This window comes from Nelumbo lutea, chromosome 3, assembly GCF_056320005.1.
Source record: "Nelumbo lutea isolate HS-2025 chromosome 3, American lotus-T2T, whole genome shotgun sequence".
NCBI classification, from domain to species: domain Eukaryota; kingdom Viridiplantae; phylum Streptophyta; class Magnoliopsida; order Proteales; family Nelumbonaceae; genus Nelumbo; species Nelumbo lutea.
In genome coordinates, this window is record NC_142686.1 from 44,948,839 (window position 1) to 44,970,522 (window position 21,684).

Genomic DNA, 21,684 nt, shown 5'->3' on the forward strand with positions numbered 1-21,684 from the left:
CCAATCGTCTGAATCAATGACGGTTCAAAAACCATGGTCTTACTTGTCCATCCAATCCATCTAAATTGATTTTGATTCAGACGGGTCCAACCCAATACTGGGCCATTGACACCACTATACGTACCTGTATACATGAAGATGTACGTGTATATTTTACCAAAACAAGAAGTTATACATATACCACCATACAAGTAGGACACAAGCAAATTACATATATATTCTACTCCATGTAATTTAGTGCTTTTTTTTTTTTTTTCCTTTGCAGTTTTATTCCATATTTCCCCGGTTCAAGTTGGTCTTGGCTTCTTGGGCTTTACTACCAACTTGGGCCATTGGGCTAGACGTAAGTCATCCCAAGTCCGTCTACCCTGGATCGTGCATCTATTTAGCTGGAGTGAAATCGCAGCCGTCAAAATTAGGGTTTAAGGGTTAAGTTTATATTTCTTTACAACCAAGAGTTTTTGCAAGTGGACGAGAGAAGGAGCGAGGTAGAGAGGGGCAAGTGATCTCTCCAAACACAGGCGGCGTTCCGGAAACACTCACAGCCTTACAGGTGAGATTTCTCTTATTTCCGGCTTAAATCATCAGCTGTCTATTTCTCCTAGCTGATCTCTCTTTGTTTCTCTTCTTTTCTCTTCTCTTCTCTTCTCTTCTCAGATGTATTTTAGTTGTAGGGAAATCTTATATTCCTGTATCCATACTTGAAATCTTGAAAATCAACACTTGATTGTACTTCTTGGATTTCATTCATTGTATGTGATTTTTTACATTAGTATGTTTCTCCATGAATTTTCGTGCTGTCTTCCGATTAATGGCGTGCCTGGAGGATTGTACAATCTGTGAAAGTACTTGGTTCATGAGCTATATGTTCTATTATTTGGATTTAAAATGATTATGCAATTGCTATAGTTTTCGTTTGCTCTGAGGATTACAGATGGGAAGTGAATTTGTTCATTGTAGTTGGGCTTTTTAGACGAAATTATCTTAAATGTGAAATGAAGGTATAGAATCTTTTATTTTGTTTATAGCTGCATGAAATCGTTTAGAACTTTCACATGTCGGGAAAAATTTGCACTGTTGATGGGTTTTTCCTTTCGCATTTCTTGATGAATAGTTCCCCAACCTAAAATTTTCCCCGCTATTTACTCATCTCTCTTTGGATATATGGAGATGAAATCTAGTTGCCCAATACAACCAAATGCTAGTAGCGATGGTAGTAACGGTGGTAGTAACGATGGTAGCCTAATGCTAGTAACGATGGTAGCCTAGGAATGTTGCAATTTCTCTTCTATATGCGTGTATTTGGTTCCGTCCAACTCCCTTACCTTGGCCAAGATAGAAAAAAAGATATAACTCCCTTTGTCTTATATGCTGTGAGGATCTCTTGTCCAGTGCTTGATTCAGTAAGTTATTTATGGAAAAGCAATACGGGGATTTGATACTGGTAATAGAGTTTCACTCTTTCTGCTATTTTTCAGGTAAGTCATGGCTAAGCATAATAATGTTGTGCCTAATTCTCACTTCAGAAAGCATTGGCAGAACTATGTTAAAACATGGTTCAACCAACCTGCCCGCAAGACAAGAAGACGAATTGGTAAGATGTTGTATCCAACTAATGTTTCTCTCTTATGTTTATATCTCTTAGCTACTATGATGTTTTTTCTGTACCTGTTGATGCTTTAGTTACCATGCTATGGTTGGTTGTTCACATGGATGGCCTATGACAAACTTTTCAGCTAGGCAGAAGAAGGCTGTGAAGATTTTCCCTCGCCCTACAGCTGGACCACTTCGTCCAATTGTTCATGGACAAACCCTGAAGTACAATATGAAGGTTAGAGCTGGCAGGGGATTTTCTCTTGAGGAGCTGAAGGTGAGTATTGAATATTATTATTGGTTGCATTAGCACTAAGTGCTGAATAGTTCCATCATTTATAAGTCTTGGACATACTAGGGCAACTGAGAAATATTAGAATCCTTTGCTGCTGCAGTTAAGATGTTTGTGTATGTCGTGTTGACTGTTGCCTCTTCAGGATTGTTATTTTTCTCCTCGATTCTCTTTCTGTTTTCTGAATCCTTTTTGTATATTCTTGTGGCTTTTCTAGGCAGCTGGTATTCCAAAGAAACTTGCCTCAACAATTGGCATTGCAGTTGATCACCGCCGCAAGAACCGTTCCCTGGAGAGTCTCCAAGCTAATGTTCAGAGGCTGAAGACTTACAAGGCTAAATTGATTGTGTTCCCAAGGCGTGCCCGCAAGCTTAAGGTAAAAGTAACTTGTAGTAACTACATTTCAAGAAACTGTGCTGTAGCCTGTAGTAGGGATTGTTAGCCTTCAACTAACCTTTCCTTCCACCAACCATTTATTTGTTAAATCGACCTTTGTTGCAGGCTGGCGATTCTGGTGCTGAGGAATTAGCAACTGCTACTCAGGTCCAAGGTCCTTACATGCCCATTGAACGTGAGAAACCGTCTATTGATTTGGTGAAGGTTACAGATGAAATGAAATCATTTAATGCCTATGCCAAGCTTCGTGTTGAGCGGATGAACCAGCGCCAGGTTGGTGCAAGGATGAAGAAAGCTGCAGAGGCAGAGAAGGAAGACAAGAAGTAGAATTGTGGCATGTCATTTTTTTGTGGATTGTGTTTTGAAAAGAAAATCTCTCAATATAGAGTTCTAATTTGTGTGGGATTAGGTGAAAAGTTAATTTTCGTTAGCACAATCAATTTTATTTTTTAGCCTGGTTTTGGTTCTCATGCGGTCATGCCCAATGAAAATGAACTTCTACCCAGATTGGGGGAGGCTGTCTCATGATTTATCTAGTTTAATTCCTAGTGCTTTTGTTTTGACGTTTGTTTTGTTAGTGTTTTAGAACCTTGCTCCTACAATTGAGGTGGCTCAGGGGTTTGGGTTCGCAATGCAAAGTACATTCTTATGGCTGAGTTCGGTTGAATTTTGCACTGATGTAAATGCAGGGGAGTGTAAATATGGGAGGATATAGAAGCGTTTTGATCAAGTGGTTTGGATCAATATGATAGAACTACAAATTCTTATGCCCATTTTCTAGCTAGTGGAGATCGCATAAATGGCCTTTGGTTTCTATTCTGGAAGGATCATCAAGCAATTTGCAGTAGTTGGGCTATGTAATCTAACCCTGCTGAGGCTTCTGCCCTCTCTGAGTAATTAAATTCGTGTTAACTGAGACAAATACGAATCCCCTTCAAAAGAAGGTTATGTGCTGACTGCTGAGTGGGTTAAATATACTTTTAATTAAAAAGACATATAAAGAAGTGAGCGTGGTTACATGTTATAACACCCTAGGCTGTTACTATGGCTTTAAATTTTAGAAATTCTCTCAATGATAACAATCTTAAACTGAATGTGGTTCAAAAACCCTTATGCTCAGTTTGGAAGGAGTACAAATAGAAATATGTAGAGTGCAAAGCCTCTTCTTATTTTGTATGTATTAATACTGTACATATTTGTATCTGTACGCTTTCCAAACGGAACCGTATCTTATGTTTTAAATGCTTTTACTATAAAACATGTTGATACTTTGAACTAGGTTCCTTTGGTATATAGGCTCAGCAGGGTTTTAGAGATTAAAGGATCGTTGCAATCTTGAGTTAGATTTTGAATTTGGATTGGATGATGGAGACTGCCGAACCTTCTAATTGCTGAGAAGTGTTGTAAACTGCATTTGATTTTTTGATTTTGTATTTGATCATTTATGCAATGAAATCGAACTTGGGTAATTTAAATGTAATAGTGACTGAATTTGGATAACAAATTTCTATCAATTAAGGAGGCATTGTTTAGGAATCACCACATCGGCACACACACAAAAAAAAAAAAAAACCCAAGTCATTCTTGAATTCTGTTTTTGTTTTTGAAGAAAAACATACTGGTTTTGTTTCAAGAGACAATACATGTTTTTGGAATCATCCAAACAATGGTTTTTAAAACAAAAATAATTTTTTTTTTTTAATATAGAAATTAAGGGGGTGTTTGGCAACTTTTTTTTTTTGAAAACAAAAACTACCACATCAGCAAAATTATATGATTTTTGTCTATGTGGCAGTTGCTTTTGTTTTCATAAACAAAACCAATCATGTTCTTGAACACCCCTAAATGGTTCATGGAATATGATATTAAATAACAAGATGAAAACATGTTTTTGAAACCAAAAATACAAGAACCCATTTTTGGTTTCTGCTTTGAAAAAAAAAATACACTCAACCAAGAACATGTTTTTTGTGTTTTTGTTTTGAGAAACAATCTACTTTTAAACTAGATAGTTTTGATAAATTTTTGGAATTGGCAATAAGAAAAACAATTGAGTGTTGTAGAACACCCCCTAATTTATAGAATTGAATTTTGGCCCTGTTTGGTTCGTGGGAATAGGGGTCTGGAATCGGAATCGGAATGGGTTATTCCAATTCCAACTGTTTGATTAGGCGGAATTGGAATCCCATTTCCATTCCTGCTGGAATGGCCATTCCCTGCCCCTCCCTTGGGAATGAAACCCTATTCCTGCTGGTTCCAATTCTCATTCTCATTCCTGTTTAAACCAAACAGACTATGGGAATAGACTATTCTGATTCCGATTCTGACAGTGAACCAAATGGACCCTTAAATGCACCTTGATTCCATCCGATGAATATTTGAATCAATTATGATATGAAAATTATGTATATAATTGTTGTTTAATTATTGTAAAAAATAATTTTTTATTTCATAGATTTTACCCTTACGGTCCAGGTTTCCAACAGTCCTCACTTATGAAACATGAGCACACAATGTAAACAAAAAAATGTTCGATTTGATGTTATGAATTTATTTGCATGCTTGCCTCTCCATATTTCATCGGGGGACTACAAGGGATTACTGCCACGAGATCACTTTGGCTGTTTTGGGAGCCTCTGCACATGACACCTTAGCTAATTAGGTCTTCATTTGTAAATACCTTTTTGCCCACACTTATGATTAGATGTCATTCATACCTTAACTAATTCAGGTACTCATTTATTTTGAAAGCTTTTCCGCAGCAAATTGTTACAGGTAGGAGACCATCTGAGGACATGTTTAGAGTCTTCAGACTTTAAAGATGGTTAAAAGCCTTCATCCGTTTTCGAAGATGACTCATTGATCTACTTAATTAAGCCTACTCATGGACGAAATATACAATGAAGGCATAAAAAATGTTGCAAAACAACAGGAAATAACAAGAGTTAGAATGTATGAATGCTTGATATCTATATTTATAACTGGAGAGTAGTACTAGGTCTTACAATAGAGACAGATAGTTGCATTATTATTCCTACAGACAGAGATTGACCTTTGAATGGTCTTTCAATACAGACAGAGATTTGCATTAGTAGTGGTACCAGCACTTCAAGCATTGGAATGGTACTAGCTTGTCCAAACAGAATTCAATGCATACATCTACGGATCTGTAGTATTTTCTGCGATAATTCTTATTGTAGAGGAGAGGCCCAACAACACCCCAAAATCCCAATACATAGGACAAAGCCATGCACGAATAGAAGAAGAGAGGACTGTCTGTATTGATTCTACGTCCTTTTCCTTCTTTATCTTCTTTACTCCCAATATCGTTGTTGTCATGGTCATGGTCATCTCTTTCTGGTTCTTGTTCTCGGCACTTTCTTTTCAACGGCTCTCCGCAAAGAAATGGATTGCCGGTGTAACTACTGCTTACCCTTGTCGGGTCAAATGGGATCTTGCCGGACAGATTATTGAAGGCAACACGAAAAATAGAAATCGATTCCATTCTTGTTAATTCAACTGGAATTTCTCCAGTCAAGTTGTTATGGGAGAGATCTAAGCTTTCCAAGCTTGATAAATTTTGAAAGGATTTCGGGATTTGGCCTAGGAGAAAATTATTTGACAAATTCAAGGAGCGAAGCTAAGACAGATATCCGAGATTATTTGGAATACTGCCAGTCAATTTATTTGAAGACAAATCAATACCAGTCATTAAGGTGAGGGGAATTCCCTGGAAAGAGTATGAATTGCCTTTTATTGTGAAATCAATTGGGACCCAAGAGATATAATTTTGAAACTTGTTCTTCCAGAAGGGGTTGTTGTTGAGGCAAGATGGAATGCTCCCTGAAAACCCATTTCCAGAGAGATCCAAGAATTGCATTCTTCTCATTCGACACAAGATCTCTGGAATAGAACCTTCAAACTGGTTTCCACCCAAAAGAAGTGCTCCCATGTCTAGATGGACTGGTAATTCACCTGAAATTGTGCCTGATAGGTGATTATTTTTAACATTTAAGGTTATCAAGAACGGGCTATCCAACAGGCATGATAGTATACTCCCAGTGAAGCCATTGTCCTAAAGTAGTAACCATATGAGCTGTGGCATATTACAAGCTCCTGGAAGCATGTCACCTTGCAAGCTGTTATTGGATAAATTCAAGTACCACAGTGAAGAATTTGTGGTCAATCCATCTGGTATGCTTCCTGTCAGTTGAATGTTAGACAGATCTAAATGCTCTAAATTGGAAATCTTACCCAAGGATGATGGAATGCTATCATGAAGACCATTTGTTGACATGTTAAGCCCGTATAAATTAGGAAGAATTTGCTAATGTTGGAAGGAAGAGGCTCTGTAAAATGATTGCAGGAAATATCAAGTTCAATGAGCCGAGATGTATTCTGGTAGGCTGGAAGTAATGAACCACTCAACATGTTGTTCCTTAATCTCAACATTGAAGTACCATTATGTTATGGACCCGCACGTAGGATTTCGTCACGGGTCGGTCCACAGTGAGAAAGCCCTGCTTTCCCTTGCGCCTTCCCTTGCGTGTAGACCCTATTGTAGAAAACAAATGGGTGATTTGTCCAAGAGACCACCCGAACTCTCCTAATGGGTGATTTGTCCAAGAGACCACCCGAAGTCTCCTCACTCTTTTCTTGACTAGAAAACTGAATACTTTATTTCAACTCGTAGCTCCTTAAATAGGAGATTACAGAAGGGAATTCCTTGTTGGATTCGGCTAGGCTAGGGTAATCCAACTCAAACTAAAACTCCTAATTACCAACTCAAACTAAAACTCACAACTCTTACTTAAGAAGATAAAGTAAGATAAGGATAAGATAAGATAAGGGATAAGGGATAAGGTAAGCTGGCGGTGAGTTGGCGGGCAGAGCTGATGTGGTAAGATAAGTGTGGGCCTAGCCTGATGAGCTGTCATGTGGGTCCCGCCCTACTAATGCTGCCGGGCGGTGCGCGCGTCTCGCGGTGCTGTTGCCGTGCGGTGCGTGCTGCTGCCGTGAGGTGTGTGCTACTGCCGTGCGGTGCGTGTTGCATGCTGCCGGGCGGTGCGTGCTGCGCGCTGCGTGCTGCCAGGCAGTGCGTGCTGCGCACTATCGACGGTGCGTGCTGCTGTGCGGCGCTGCCAGGTGGTGCCTACTGTTGTGCGGCCAGCTGTTCGTGCTGCTGCTTATGACTGCGCCGCAGTGCGCTGCCGGTTGGTGTGACCATAACATTACACCCCTCCTGGACAACGAGCTTGTCCTCAAGCTCGAATTCCGGATACGGGGCTTGGAACTCTGCCAATGGATCAAACGACTGCACACTATCTCTCAGTCCACCAACAGCATGAACAACAGGGACTGCCCCGTAGCTTAGTGCATAAAGCTGGATTATTTGATGCAGACCCCAGCCCCCTTCTTTAGTTTCCAGTTCCCAGGCGTAACCATGGCTTACAGTGACTACACGATCTGCTGCACTCAGGCCAACCCCAAGGACATTGAAGTGTTCCCCACCTCTTGGGTCATATAGTTTGAAGTAGTTTTGTGGAAGATCCACATAACAAAAGTCGCATACTGGACCATGGCCCCGGTGTGCTATGTTGTGGATCACAGGAACGCACCGGGTATACTTATAGAAGGGAACCTCAAGAGCAGCCTTACCGAAGAGAACCATGTGTCTTAAAATATCCTCCATATCCTACCCATCCACCTTATATCTCTTGCGCACTCCTGTTTCTTGGGCTTCTGCATGGTTACCATGCCATGGTGCCACAACCATAACTCTATGTCCACGCTGAGCCAAAGCCTTCGGTAAAGCCCCAACAACATCACCAAGCCCACTTGTCTTCAACCAAGGAGCGCATTTTGCAAGTACCAATATAATGTTCGTGACATTGTCCCAGCCAAAGGAGGAGACCTTACAATTTCATCCTCCGTGCGCTGATCCTTGGGAATAACTACGACTATAGGGGCAGCGATCTACTGTTCGCTGGATGCCTCTGCCCAGTTTGGATGGCGACTGTTTGTGTTGGCGATTCCCTCATAACTCCCTTCTTTATTGGAGAGGAATGCTTCCAGCAGGCGTCGCATCTCCCAGACATCTTCCCTGACTTCACGAACCTCCATGCTGGTTTCTGCTAGCCTATGTTCCAATTCGTTGACCTTGAATGATAACTGCTCCATATCGCCCGTGACGTTTGGCTCTGATACCAAATGTTATGGGCCCGCGCGTAGGATCTCGTCATGGGTCGGTCCACGGTGAGAAAGTCCTGCTTCCCCTTGTGCCTTCCCTTACGTGCAGACCCTATTGTAGAAAATGAATGGGTGATTTGTCACCCAACTCTCCTCACTCTTTTCTTGACTAGAAAACTGAATACTTTATTTCAACTCGTAGTTCCTTAAATAGGAGATTACAGAAGGGAATTCCTTGTTGGATTCGGCTAGGCTAGGGTAATCCAACTCAAACTAAGACTCCTAATTACCTACTCAAACTAAAACTCACAACTCTTACTTAAGAAGATAAAGTAAGATAAGGATAAGATAAGATAAGGGATAAGGTAAGCTGGCGGTGAATTGGCGGGCGGAGCTGATGTGGTAAGATAAGTGTGGGCCTAGCCTGATGAGCTATCATGTGGGCCCTGCCCTACTGTTGCTACCGGGCGGTGCGCACGTCTTGCGATGCTGCTGCCGTGCTGTGTGTGCTGCTGCCTAGTGCTGTTGCCGTGCGGTGCATGCTGTGTGCTACCAGGCGGTGCGTGCTGCGCGCTGCCAGGCGGTGCGTGCTGTGCACTGCTGGGCGGTGCGTGCTGCGTGCTACCAGGCGGTGTGTGCTGCCAGCTGTCGGTGGTGCATGCTGCTGTGTGGCGCTGCCAGGCGGTGCCTGCTGTTGTGCGGCCAGCTGTGCGTGCTGCTACCTATGACTGCACCGTAGTGCGCTGCCGATTGGTGTGACCATAACACATTATACATCAGCCAAGGGGGAATGATCCCTGGAAGTGAGTTATGAGATAAATCTAAGGAGTGGAATACATGTTGGGTTGGGAGGAAGCTGGGAAACTGGTGACCACTGTGATTATTGAGATCACAGGCTGCCAAATGTAGATGTTGAAGTTGGAAAGATGGGGTCCAATTTGGAGACTCAGTATCGACATGTAATTGGTAATTGTATGAGAGGTCAAGATGATTGAGCTGTGAGAAATTGGCAAAGATGGACAATGGAACTAGACCTTGGAACTGATTATATGAAAGATCAATGTACTTAATCGTAGATTGGTTTCTGAATATGAAGTGTATGTTTCCCTGAAATTGGTTTTTGGATAAGTCCAGAATCCTAAGAGATGACATGTTGCCCCAACATGGAGGTAAATCATTCTCGATTAAGTTAGATGAAAGATCCAAATGCTTTAAGTTCTGAAGTTGACACAGTGCTGCAAACAAATTACAAAAGATAATAACTGTCATTATACATCAGAACATTAAATAGAGAGCTGATGCAGATGCTTCAGACCATTTCTCTTCTGGGCTTTACTATCAATCCAAAGGAGTTTTGGATTCACTCATCTTAGATCCCGTTTAGTATTTACTTGTCCGACTTAACAATTTTACATGGCAACACAAATAGCTCATTAGCTTAACTGTGTTACCTGTTGATAAATAGTTTTCATGGCATTACAAATAGCTTACTGGCTAACTGTGTTACCAGTTGATAAATAGTTTTCTTTCTATATTGTAATTTGCGTTTCATAGTTAGAAGTTATAAATTGTAAAGATTAGTAGAGATAATGATCTAACTCCATGTTTATATCATATATATCCGATGGACTTAGAAACCAAAACATTGACCTTTCATTAACCCAGGGTTGTAGAGTATCTAACTGATATAAGCTTTGCCTAGCTAGATTCAGATTCACAGATATTATTTGGACTTGGGATCTAGTTAAGGTAGCGATAGGGATGATCACCAGCCAGGTTTTTACAAGGCAGTAAAGGGTATTTAGAGCCGCCTGGGTTTGGCCAGGCCCACAGACTGGGAAATAATATATTTCCTAGCCTAAGCCGGGATGCAGGCCCACTGACTCAAATATTTATGCCCAAACCTAGAAATTTTCGGAACAAGCCAGGCACAACAATTCAAGATAAATGACAAATCTGATTAGATGGCAATTTTCCCCATGCATCCCCGCTGGGTACCTGACTTCGTTAACCTGATGGGTTGAGGATGGAGATTGCCTTGGTTAGGGGTGATCATGAAAAACTGAATTGAACCGACGATATCAAACTGAAAATTTTGGTCAATAGAATTAATTGGTTTAGTATTTTCGAAAAACCAAAGGTACTGGTTGAGTTTCAGTTTACTAATATAAAAAACCGACGGTTAATCACACTAACCGATATACATATATTTATATGTATATATTATATATTTATGTATATATTATATATATATATATATAAATATGCACTTATAATGTATAATATATCATTTATAATTTATAATACAATATTTTACATGTATTTTTAGTTTTTTATTATATATTTATATTTATTTATAATACATATTATAAAAATAAAAACTTAAAAGCTAATGAAATGAATCAACGGTTAATCAAACCGATGAACTAGTGAACCAATCGGCTTCGGTACAATTTTGTTTAAATTACTGGTATTATTAGTTTGGTTTGGAAAATAGGCCTATAGTTCGGTTAATCTTAATTGGGGTGGGAATGGGGATTGATAGTGATACCTGATTAGGGACATGAACAGGTATGAGGGTGGAGAGTGAATCTCCTGCCCTTTCCGACCCTGATGATATATAATAATATATTATATATTAAATAAACACATATAATATTATTTACCATATTGTTGATATTATTTATATTATATATCTCAAAATATATTTAGAAATACTTTTATATTTAAAAAAAATACTTATTTTGAATAAATTTATTTTCTAAAATATTTTTAATTTAAAAACTTTGGGATTCGGGTCCTTGGCAAAGAACCCATCTCCGTTGGAGATTAGGGATAGAGGGCCATTTTTATTCCTAGTGGAAATTAGGGTTCAGTGATGGGGAATATGGTCCCTGCCCCGAATCTGCTCGTTGCCATTCTTATAAACCAAACATCATCAGCCAATCTTTTGTGCTTCCCTCATCAAACTTTTGATATTATTCCCACTCTACTTTTTACTGGGGAGCAAGTAGCGAGGGATGGGCCCAGTTTAAGGTCAACCTAGGCTGAACCCTAAAAATATTGGAAGAATGATCAATCAGCCCAAATCAGAATTTTATAACCCCATAGTACAGGGGGAATGCATTCTGACCATGATGAATTGATGCCAAATTTACAAGTAGAATGTGGTTTATGGGGGGGAGAGGGATAGTAGTGGAGGGGCTGGAATTCAGAATTCTGCATCGGATGTATCCCTACTTCTCCGAAAAATATTATGGACCAAAGTCATGCTCAAACCAGAAACAAGAAAATCAGAAAATATGGGCCTAATCCATGCCTAAGAACTAGAATTCTAAGTCCAGTGTAAAATTGTCAGTGTGATCGATGTACAAATTCTTTCGTACAAAGCGCCAGCTTAAGGGCAATAAGCCAATAATTAATATAATTCAATAAAGTAGAAAAATTATAAAATATTATTATCAAATTTATGTTTATAATTTATACTATATAGTGCGAATCTGTATTTTTCCCTAATTAATTATTATTTAGGAAAATGGATAGAGAGAGAGATACCTTCAGGGCTAATCAATCGGCCAATGTGATTGCCTCGCAGACTTGGTTCCTCCATTCCTTGAACTGTGAGAATAGAGTCATGTTGGGGAACCAAGGTTGCATCTCTTCTTCCATGGTAAAATCCAAGAAAACTCCAGTCACATGAGAAGTAGACAAGGCAACAATCATCATCATACGTGCTAGATAGGAAACGATCAAGCTTATGATCCGTAGAGTCTCCGATCTGCCGGAGAGCTCTCCTCTCTTCATCCAGACATCCTTTGCACCCACAGAGGAAGCAACAAAAACTAACAGTATTCACAACCAAAAGAAGAGCAAGGTAGACACGGAACGTCTCCATGTTTGAGGTCTTTCTCTTGTTGAAAGTTGAAACACCAAAACACCAAAGCAATTAATGGATCTTTTCTTTACTATGATCATCACTATTCATCAGTAGTGTTACGACCAGAGTTTCCTCATCTTAAAGACTACTGAGGTGCCTACCTCTAGAGTCTAGACCATCTAAGTCAAGACTGGCTGAGGAGATAATCCAATGGATCTGATGACCTCACCTCATCAACAAATCAACTCGTTCTCAGTGATAATCCAAGTCTTTTCTGTACTCATTAAGGTCAGTGAAGGAGCGCTTTACGAGGAGCAGAACCTACCGTGTATTGAGAATATCTCGATAAAATGTTCCCGACGTGACACAACACAGCAAATCTCTCTGGCTCCATGGCCTCGACATTTCGTCAACGACCGTGTAATCTACGTTCTTTCATGCTGTTACCGACGATGCAATTTATGGTGAAGAACGTCACGACTGAGAGGTAGTTTCCCGTTAACATCTGTATTCGTGAAATGCCCCCTTCCTCACGTAAAGCCACAAATAGACTTAGGGCAAGGTAGTACTACTGTACTAGTAATATCAATTGGGGAATTCTATGAAAGTAGACTGTGGTATCTTATGCCGTTGGCATGTTCGGCTTCTGTTTCACCACCCAAACTAAAGTTGGAGTTGAGATGAGATCCCCACAGAGCCCATCCCGTCTCTAATATAATAATTCTTCCGAAATACATTTGCTATCTTATGCCGTTGGCGTAGCCTTTGGGTTAACACCAAAAAGATCGGGAAAGGAAGAAAAAGGTAAAAAATCTACATGTATTTTATGGTCCCACCTTAACATCAATTCATCGAGCATCTGTAGTGCATACAAAAAGTCATTGTTGTGGAGGCTAAGCAGCAAACTCGGGCGTTCATCATCATATCTCAACCATGAGATTTCTGTATGCAGACACGCTTTTGTTGCTTCTTCTGCTTGTTTCTCTAAGCTATTATTGTTTCAACTGCTGTCAAGGATGTAGGGAGGAAGAAAGAACAGCTCTGCTACAAATTAAAGACTCCATGAACTACCCAGATGGGTCTGCCTTCCCTGACTGGTTGGGAGAAGATTGCTGTATATGGGAAGGGATCGACTGTAACGAGTATACAACTCGTGTTGTTAGAATCTCCATCCCTTATAAGAGGGGAGATATCAAGGGCCAGATGAATAGGCAATCAAGGGCCAGATGAGAAATACTATCAGTAATAAATTATCAGTAATTAGTTAATATCAGTAATTAAGTATTATTAATAATTATTATCAGTGAGTTATTATTATTAGTAAGTAATAGCTGAAATTAATTAATTAGAAGTCATTAATTATTATCAGTACCCCTCTTTCAAAAAGTTGACTCATCATCATCATCATCAATGACAACAACTTGATAAATACATAATTTGTTAAAAATAGGTAAATATCATTAATTTGTTTTTTATCTTTTGAAAAACTGAATAAAAGAAAAATAAAATGGTTAGCATTGCAAATGAAAAATTATTTGGATTTTTGCAATATATTAATAATATATTAATAATTATGAAATCAGTAATAATAATAAGTATATTATTATTAACTAATAATATATTCTTATTATGTGTGTATTGGTTTTGAAATCAGTAATATTAAAGTATTATTATTATTACTACTACTACTACTATTATTTTATTTTATTTATAAAATATTTAATTTATTATAATTACGATTTTTAGTTAATTCATAAAATAATATTTGCTTTTATAATTCTTTAAGTTTAACAATATTGAATAATTGAAAGTTTTATATTTAGCTTTCACTAAATGAAGTATTTATTGGAGAACAATAATAGTATCAATTATAATTACTCGTAATAATAATAATAATGTAAATAAGTAACACTAATTTTATATTTATAAAATATTTAACATGAATTAATATTAATATAAAATGATTATATTCCAATTAATAATTAACATTTTTAAAATGCTTATTAATTATCATTAATTAATTAACATTCCAAAGTAATAATTATCATCATTAGTATTAGTAATAATTAATTATAATTATTGATAATAATAATATAATTACTTATAATAATATAATTTATTATTTCATATAAATGTATGAATTATAATTTCTGATAATAATTATAATATAAATAGTTAACATTAAATACTTTTTTTTGGAAAAGGTAATGTAATATTTATTGAAACACCATCTGCACATGCAAACTGAGATTAGTCCCAGAAAGGCAGACTAATGTACTCACTTAATACAAATATAAAATGATTATTTCTGAATTAATAATTACCATTATGAAAATAATTATTAATTATCATTTTGAATTAATAATGAACAATATTGTCAGTAATTAAGTGTTAGCAGTAATTATTATAAGAAATTATTTTCCAAATTAATAATGAGCAATATTATTACTAATTAATTATTATTAGCAAATAAGTAATAGTAATAATTATTATAAGAAACCTCAACAGTCATAGCGGCAATATGATTCCAAGTTTCATTTCCACCCAGCATTACCTCAACACCCTTGATTTGTCCAACAACCCCCTTGTTGCCAAAATTCCTTCTTGGTTGTTGTACAATGCTACTGAAGTGCTGAGGTTGAGTGGCAACAGCTTGAGTGGTCATTATTTTCCTGATCCGCCTAATTGGAATACAACCTCCCTGCTTTCCATACTTGAAATCTCTGACAATTTTGTCAATGGAACCCTCCCCACAAATCTCAACATACTTTTTCCTAATTTGAATCGGTTCGACATGTCTAATAATTCGTTGAGTGGATCGCTCCCTCCATCCATGGGTGAAATGGCTCGACTACAGTACCTAGACTTGTCGTATAATTTCTTCAGTGGACAGATTGTAGAGGGAATGATAGAAAATATGACCTCATTGGAGCACTTGAGCTTGTCGCGTAATGGTGTGGAAGGGCAAATCATGTCTGGAGATTGCAACTTGCCATATTTGAAATGGCTCTATCTTGATCGCAATGACTTCACAGGATCCCTCCCACATTGCTTGCAAAATCTCACTTCTTTGATACATCTAGATGTTAGGAATAACTTGTTGTCGAGTATTTTTTTCAAATCATTGTCTAATCCCATTAGTTCAAAACCCCTTAGTATCGTATGTTTTAAACGCTTTCACTATAAAGCATGTTGATACTTTGAACTAGGTGCGCGCATTTGGTATTTAGGCTCAGCAGGGTTTTAGAGATTGAAGGATCGTTGTAATCTTGAATCAGACTTTGAATTTGGATTGGTGGATGGAAAGTGCCGATTCTTCTAATAGCTGAAATCGAGAAGTGTTGTAAACTGCATTTGATTTTTTGATTTTGTATTTGAGAATTTATGCAATCAGAACGAATTCAGCCAACTGAGGGGTGCTCAGTTGGTGTGTTAGCTGGATTGCTCCAGATGCAAATTCAATTCCTAAAACTACCAACTTTAGGAAAGGGGGTTATTAGTGGTGAATAAGTTGGTGTGGATTGGCAACGATATATTTAGTTTCAATCCACACCACCTCTATGTCATGTGTTCGGTTAGCTGTAGTGTGGATTGATCCACACCACAACGCATTTTCTCATCCACAGGTTTATCTTGTGGAAGCATTTATACCACACCGTTTTGCATATGGAATAATGATTCCATATTTTACATGGATGTTTAACCCTAATATAAGACCTCATCATTGTTATTCTTCTTTATTTGAGCTATTGCTGTAAACGGATTTGTCTCAGATCGGATGCAATAAAGCCCACATTCAATCCAACTATTGATAACTTACATCTGAATCCAATTGGCTTGTATTTGAATTCAAATCCTAACAGACCTAGATTGGATGCAGATTTAATTCGACTCCACAATAAATTTTCTAAAATACCAAAAAAATAACATTTATTTATTTTTCAACTTTTATATATAATAAATTAATATAAATATAACATACTAAATTATTATATATGAATTCATATATAATATATTTTTATAATATTAAATATAATTATATAAAATTTATATATTAAAATTAATAAATATTATAATAATTAGTTTCATATTTTAATCGGATCGGATGGGGTCAAATCTGAATCCAATATGATTATTAATCGGATGTAGATTGTAACACCTGGATCCGATCCGATTACATAAATACATCATTTGAATACGAGATAATAAGACTGGATGTTAGATCAGGTCTTGGATTTTCTGGTATTACTGACATAACTACTTTAAACCTCTCACCTCTCCTCCTCCGACCACTGTTGCATCGGATTGTCGATGGTAACTTGACCAGTCACCTAACCGGTTCTCAGTTATTTCAATCCAACTGTCTGGTCCGGTCCTGTTTTGAAAACCATGGAAAAAGTAATAACATTTAATTGGATAAATGTATGTTTTATTATTTATTATTTTACAAGGTTTTTAAAACCGACTCAGAGAACGAACCGGTCAGGGGTCCAGTTCCCAGGTCGAATAGTTGACCTGTTCTAACAGAAAAAATAAAAAATGATCTAAACCATTGAACGATTCGAATGGTTCAACTGCTCGGGTCAACGGTTTGTTGACCAAATCAATTTTTTTTTGCTAAAATCCAGCTTTGGTGAAAAGCGAAACTGGTCACCTAATAGGTTCTCGATTTTTCCCATCCGATCATCTAGTCCGATTTTGAAAATCATGGAAAAATTAATAAAATTTAATTGGATAAATGTATATTTTATTATTTATTATTTTACAAGGCTTTTAAAACTGACTCAGAGAACGAAGCGGTTAGGGGTCCGATTCCCAAGTCGAACAATCAACCCGTTCTAATAGAAAAAAAAAACTATCTAAATCGTTGAATAGTTTGAATGATTCGAACGGTTCAACCGCTCAGGTCAATGGTTTGCTAACTAAATCAACGTTTTTTTGGCCAAAATCCAGTTTTGGCAAAAAACAAAACTGGTCACTTAACAGGTTCCTAGTTTTTCCCGTTCGATCGTCTGGCCTGATTTTGAAAACCATGGAAAAAGTAATAAAATTTAATTGGATAAATGTATATTTTATTATTTATTATTTTATAAGGCTTTTAAAATTGACTCGAAGAATGAACCGATCAGGGGTCCAGTTATCGGGTTGAACGGTCGGCCTATTCAGATAGAAAAATAAAAAAAATAAAAAATAAAAAAACAATCAAAACCGTTGAACGGTTCAACTGCCTAGGTTAGTGGTTTGTTGGCCAAATCAATGTTTTTTTGGCCAAAATCTAGTTTTGGCAAAAAACAGAATCGACCACTTGATCGACTCTCTATTTTTACGATCCGATTTTAAATACCATGTTAGTTTACATAAATAAATAGTAGTAATGTCAAATTGTCAATAACTTCATAAAACAATTTTAGTAATATTATTAATAATATTTTTATTAATTAATAAGCTTTGAATATTATTTTTATTAATATTATTAATCATTGTTAATTATTATTATTATCAAATATTATAAATATTATTATAATTATTGTTAACATTATTTTATTAATCATTAATTATTAATATTATTTTTATGATATTAATAATTACTTTTTAATTATTATTACTAATTTTAGTTAATATTAATATCATTATTTGTTAAAAATATCATTAATATTATTTTTAGTATTATTAATTATTAATTTTTTTTGTAATTTGTTAAATTTCTATATATTACTAAAAAATAAAATATTGTACTTTAATGATTAACATCATAGATAATCTCACATGTTGTAGTTGAGATGCATGGAATCAAACACAAGATGTGGACAAAAGCGTGCTACACTTTGTAGAACGCCCATTAAGGTGTGGTATAGATCAATAGACACATCTTTGTCCATGATGCAAAACAACTATCCTGTTGAGGTGTGGTGTGTTTTCATCCACACCACACCTGTGGTATGGATGGAAACGCACCACCCAATTTCTCATCTACGTTACAAAACACTCCCTAAGTATCACAATATACCAATTGAATTTCGATAATTTAAATCTAATATTGGTTGAATTTGAATAACAAATTTCTATCAACTAAGGAGGCATTCTACGGTGTGAATGTTTCTGGAATCACCACATCAGCACCAAAAGAATCAAAGACATATTTTTGAATTCTATTATTTGTTTTCGAAGAAAAACAAGTTGGTTTTGTACAAACAATACATGTTTTTGAAACATCAAAACAATGTTTTATATATAAAAACAAATTTTCTAATATAGAAATTTAGAGGTTGTTTGACAACATGGTTGGTTTTTTCAAAAAGAAAAACAACTCCCACATCAGCAAAATTATATGGCTTTTGCCAATGTGGCACTTGCTTTGTTTTCAATAGCAAAACCAACCATGTTGTTAAATACCCCTTAAATGGTTCTTGCAACTTGATATTAAATAACAAGATGAAAACATGTTTTTAAAACCAGAAATTCAAGAACATATTTTTAGTTTCTGTTTTATTGAAGCCAAAAAATACACACAATCAAGAACATGTATTTTATACTTTTATTTTCAGAAACGATCTATTTTCAAAGCCAGATAGTTTTGATTTATTTTTGGATTCGACAACAAGAAAAACAATTCGTATTGTAGACGGCCCCTAATTTATCAAATTGAATTTGAATACACCTTGGTTCCATTCCACAAACATTTGAATCAATTATCATATGAAAATTTATTTGATAGATTTTGGCCTTTCGGTCGAGATTTGGTACTATTCAGTCTTCTCTCCCCTCTCTATTATACTAACAGTTCCCACTTATGGTACATGAGCACACAATATGTTGTAAATAAACAAAAAATGTTCCATGTGATTTTATGAATTGATTTGCATGCTCGTATCTCCATATTTCATTGGGGGAGGAGCTGAGGACATACTTAGAGTCTTCAGACTTAATTTAGAGATGGTTAAAAACCTTCATCCGTTTTCCAAGATGACTCATTGATCCACGTAATTAAGCCTACTCATACTCATGGTCGAAATATACAATGAAGGCATAAAAAATGTTGCAAAATAACAGGAAATAATAAGAGTTAGAATGCATGAATGCTTGATATCTATATTTATAACTGGAGAGAGGTAGTTAGAGCTTCTAATTGAGAGGTCTTACAATACAGACCGAGATTTGCATTATTAGTGGTACCAGCACTTCAAACATTGGAATGGTACTAGCTTGTCCAAACAGAATTCAATGCATACATCTATGGTGCTGTAGTATTTTCTGCGATAATTCTTATTGAAACAACATCCCAAAATCCCAATACATAGGATAAAGCCATGCACGAATAGAAGAAGAGAGGACTCCTTTTCCTTCTTTACTCCCAATATCGTTGTGGTCATGGCCATCTCTTTCTGGTTCTGGACACTTTCTTTCCAATGGCTCTGCGCAAAGAAATGGATTGCCGGTGTAACTACTGATTACCTTTTCTGGGACGTCAAATGGGACCTTGCCGGACAGATTATTGAAAGCAACACGAAAAATAGAAATCGATTCCATTCTTGTTAATTCAACAGGAATTTCTCCAGTCAAGTTGTTATGGGAGAGATGGAGGCTTTCCTAGCTTGACAAATTTTGAAAGGCTTTGGGGATTTGGGCTAGGAGAAAATTATGTGACAAATTCAAGGAGCGAAGCTGAGCCAGATATCCCAGATTAATTGGAATACTGCGTACCAGTCAATTTATTTGAAGACAAATCAATACCAGTCATTAAGGTGAGGGGAATTCCCGGGAAAGAGTATGAATCGCCTTTTATGGTGAAATCAATTGGGACCCAAGAGATATAATTTTGAAACTTTCTTCCAGAAGGGGTTGTTGTTGAGGCAAGATAGAATGCTCCCGGAAAACCCATTTCCAGAGAGATCCAAGAAGTGCATTCTTCTCATTCGACACAAATTCTCTGGAATAGAACCTTCAAACTGGTTTCCACCCAAAAGAGTACTCCCTGTTGGTAGAGTGGCCATAGGCTCTCATTTGTTCATCCTCAACATGTTGGACAATCCAGTGGCCATGTGACAAGTCACATGTTGATGGAAAATAAGTTAATCTCTGTGCTACACTTTTGCACTCACAATGAAGTTTTTTCTTCTTTAATTATATTATTATAATTATCTATTTTTTATAACATTCTTTTAATTGTTCTTTTTTATGAAAGTGTTTTTTCTTCAATTTTTATGCACAGAGAATCCATTATTTAGAATCTTTATTAGATCCTATTTCCAGCTCTTACTGAGTCAATGACAAATCATTTGACTTAGTATAGATTGGATGATCAAGTGGCAAAATCCTTGACCAGTGAGACACTTGTCTCAATCCGGAGGGGCTTGACTCAATCAACCAAATGGTTGCACTTTAACGTTCCAATTAGCATTTATTGCACACAATAGGGTGTTGTTATAAAAGGGCACTTAGCTTATTTTTGACACACACCCGAAAGGAAGTTATTGGGGGAAGAGCATAGAGCCTCCCAGCTGGCCCAACTATTGATGAAAGAGCATAGAGACTCCCAGCTAGTCCAATTCGGATTAAGCAGTTTCAGGTTGCACTTTGCTTCCATGGGATACTGTCTCGGATCTCCTTTGTTTCCTTTATTCTTGCAGGTTGAAAATTGGAACGGATGACAAGCGGATAGAAATGGGTGATTTATCGAGTGGTTCATCACTCCCATGCCTAGATGGACTAATAATTCACCTGAAATTGTGCCTGATAGGTGATTATTTCTAACATTTAGGCTATATTTGGTTTGAAGGAAAAGGTAGGGAAAGAAAGGGAAAGACAGTGAAACATTTACAAGTCTTGTATTTTGTATAGGTTTCCCTATCTTTCTCTTTCTTTTCCTACCTTTTCCTTCAAACCAAACATAGCCTTCAAATTATCAAGGACGGGCTACTCAACAGGCATGATGGTATACTCCCATGAAGCCATTGTCTTGAAGTAGTAACCATCTGAGCTGTGGCATATCACAAGCTCCTGGAAGAATGTCACCTTGTTGTTGGATAAATTCAAGTACCACAGTGAAGAATTTGTGGTCAATCCATCTGGTATGCTTCCAGTCAGTTGATTGTTAAACAGGTCTAAATGCTCTAAATCGGAAATCTCGCCCAAGGATGATGGAATGCTACCTTGAAGACCATTTGTTGACATGTTAAGTTCGTATAAATTAGGAAAGAATTTGCTAATGTTGGAAGGAAGAGGCTCTGTAAAACGATTGCAGGAAATATCGAGTTTAATGAGCCTTGATGATGTATTCTGGTATGTTGGAAATAATGAACCACTCAACATGTTGTTCCTTAAGCTTAGGACCTGATGT

At 36.9% G+C, this 21,684-nt stretch overlaps 2 protein-coding genes across 2 annotated transcripts; one reads left to right on the forward strand and one right to left on the reverse strand.

Annotated features, from left to right (window-relative positions):
* Window positions 1-469: 469 nt before the first annotated feature.
* LOC148864636 (large ribosomal subunit protein eL13y-like) lies at window positions 470-2,844 on the forward strand. The gene is made up of 5 exons (XM_088977521.1): window positions 470-553; window positions 1,479-1,594; window positions 1,737-1,870; window positions 2,103-2,261; window positions 2,387-2,844. The coding sequence occupies exons 2-5, from the start codon at window positions 1,486-1,488 to the stop codon at window positions 2,606-2,608; spliced, it is 624 nt and encodes a 207-aa protein (XP_088833647.1). The 5' UTR covers window positions 470-553; window positions 1,479-1,485; the 3' UTR covers window positions 2,609-2,844.
* A 2,382-nt stretch (window positions 2,845-5,226) lies between these two features.
* Window positions 5,227-12,924, reverse strand: LOC148864637 (cuscuta receptor 1-like). Its single transcript, XM_088975742.1, has 2 exons — window positions 12,026-12,924; window positions 5,227-9,705 (listed from the first exon to the last, which is right to left on the reverse strand). Exons 1-2 carry the CDS (start codon window positions 12,363-12,365, stop codon window positions 9,092-9,094), a joined length of 954 nt encoding a protein of 317 aa, XP_088831868.1. The 5' UTR covers window positions 12,366-12,924; the 3' UTR covers window positions 5,227-9,091.
* Window positions 12,925-21,684: the final 8,760 nt, after the last annotated feature.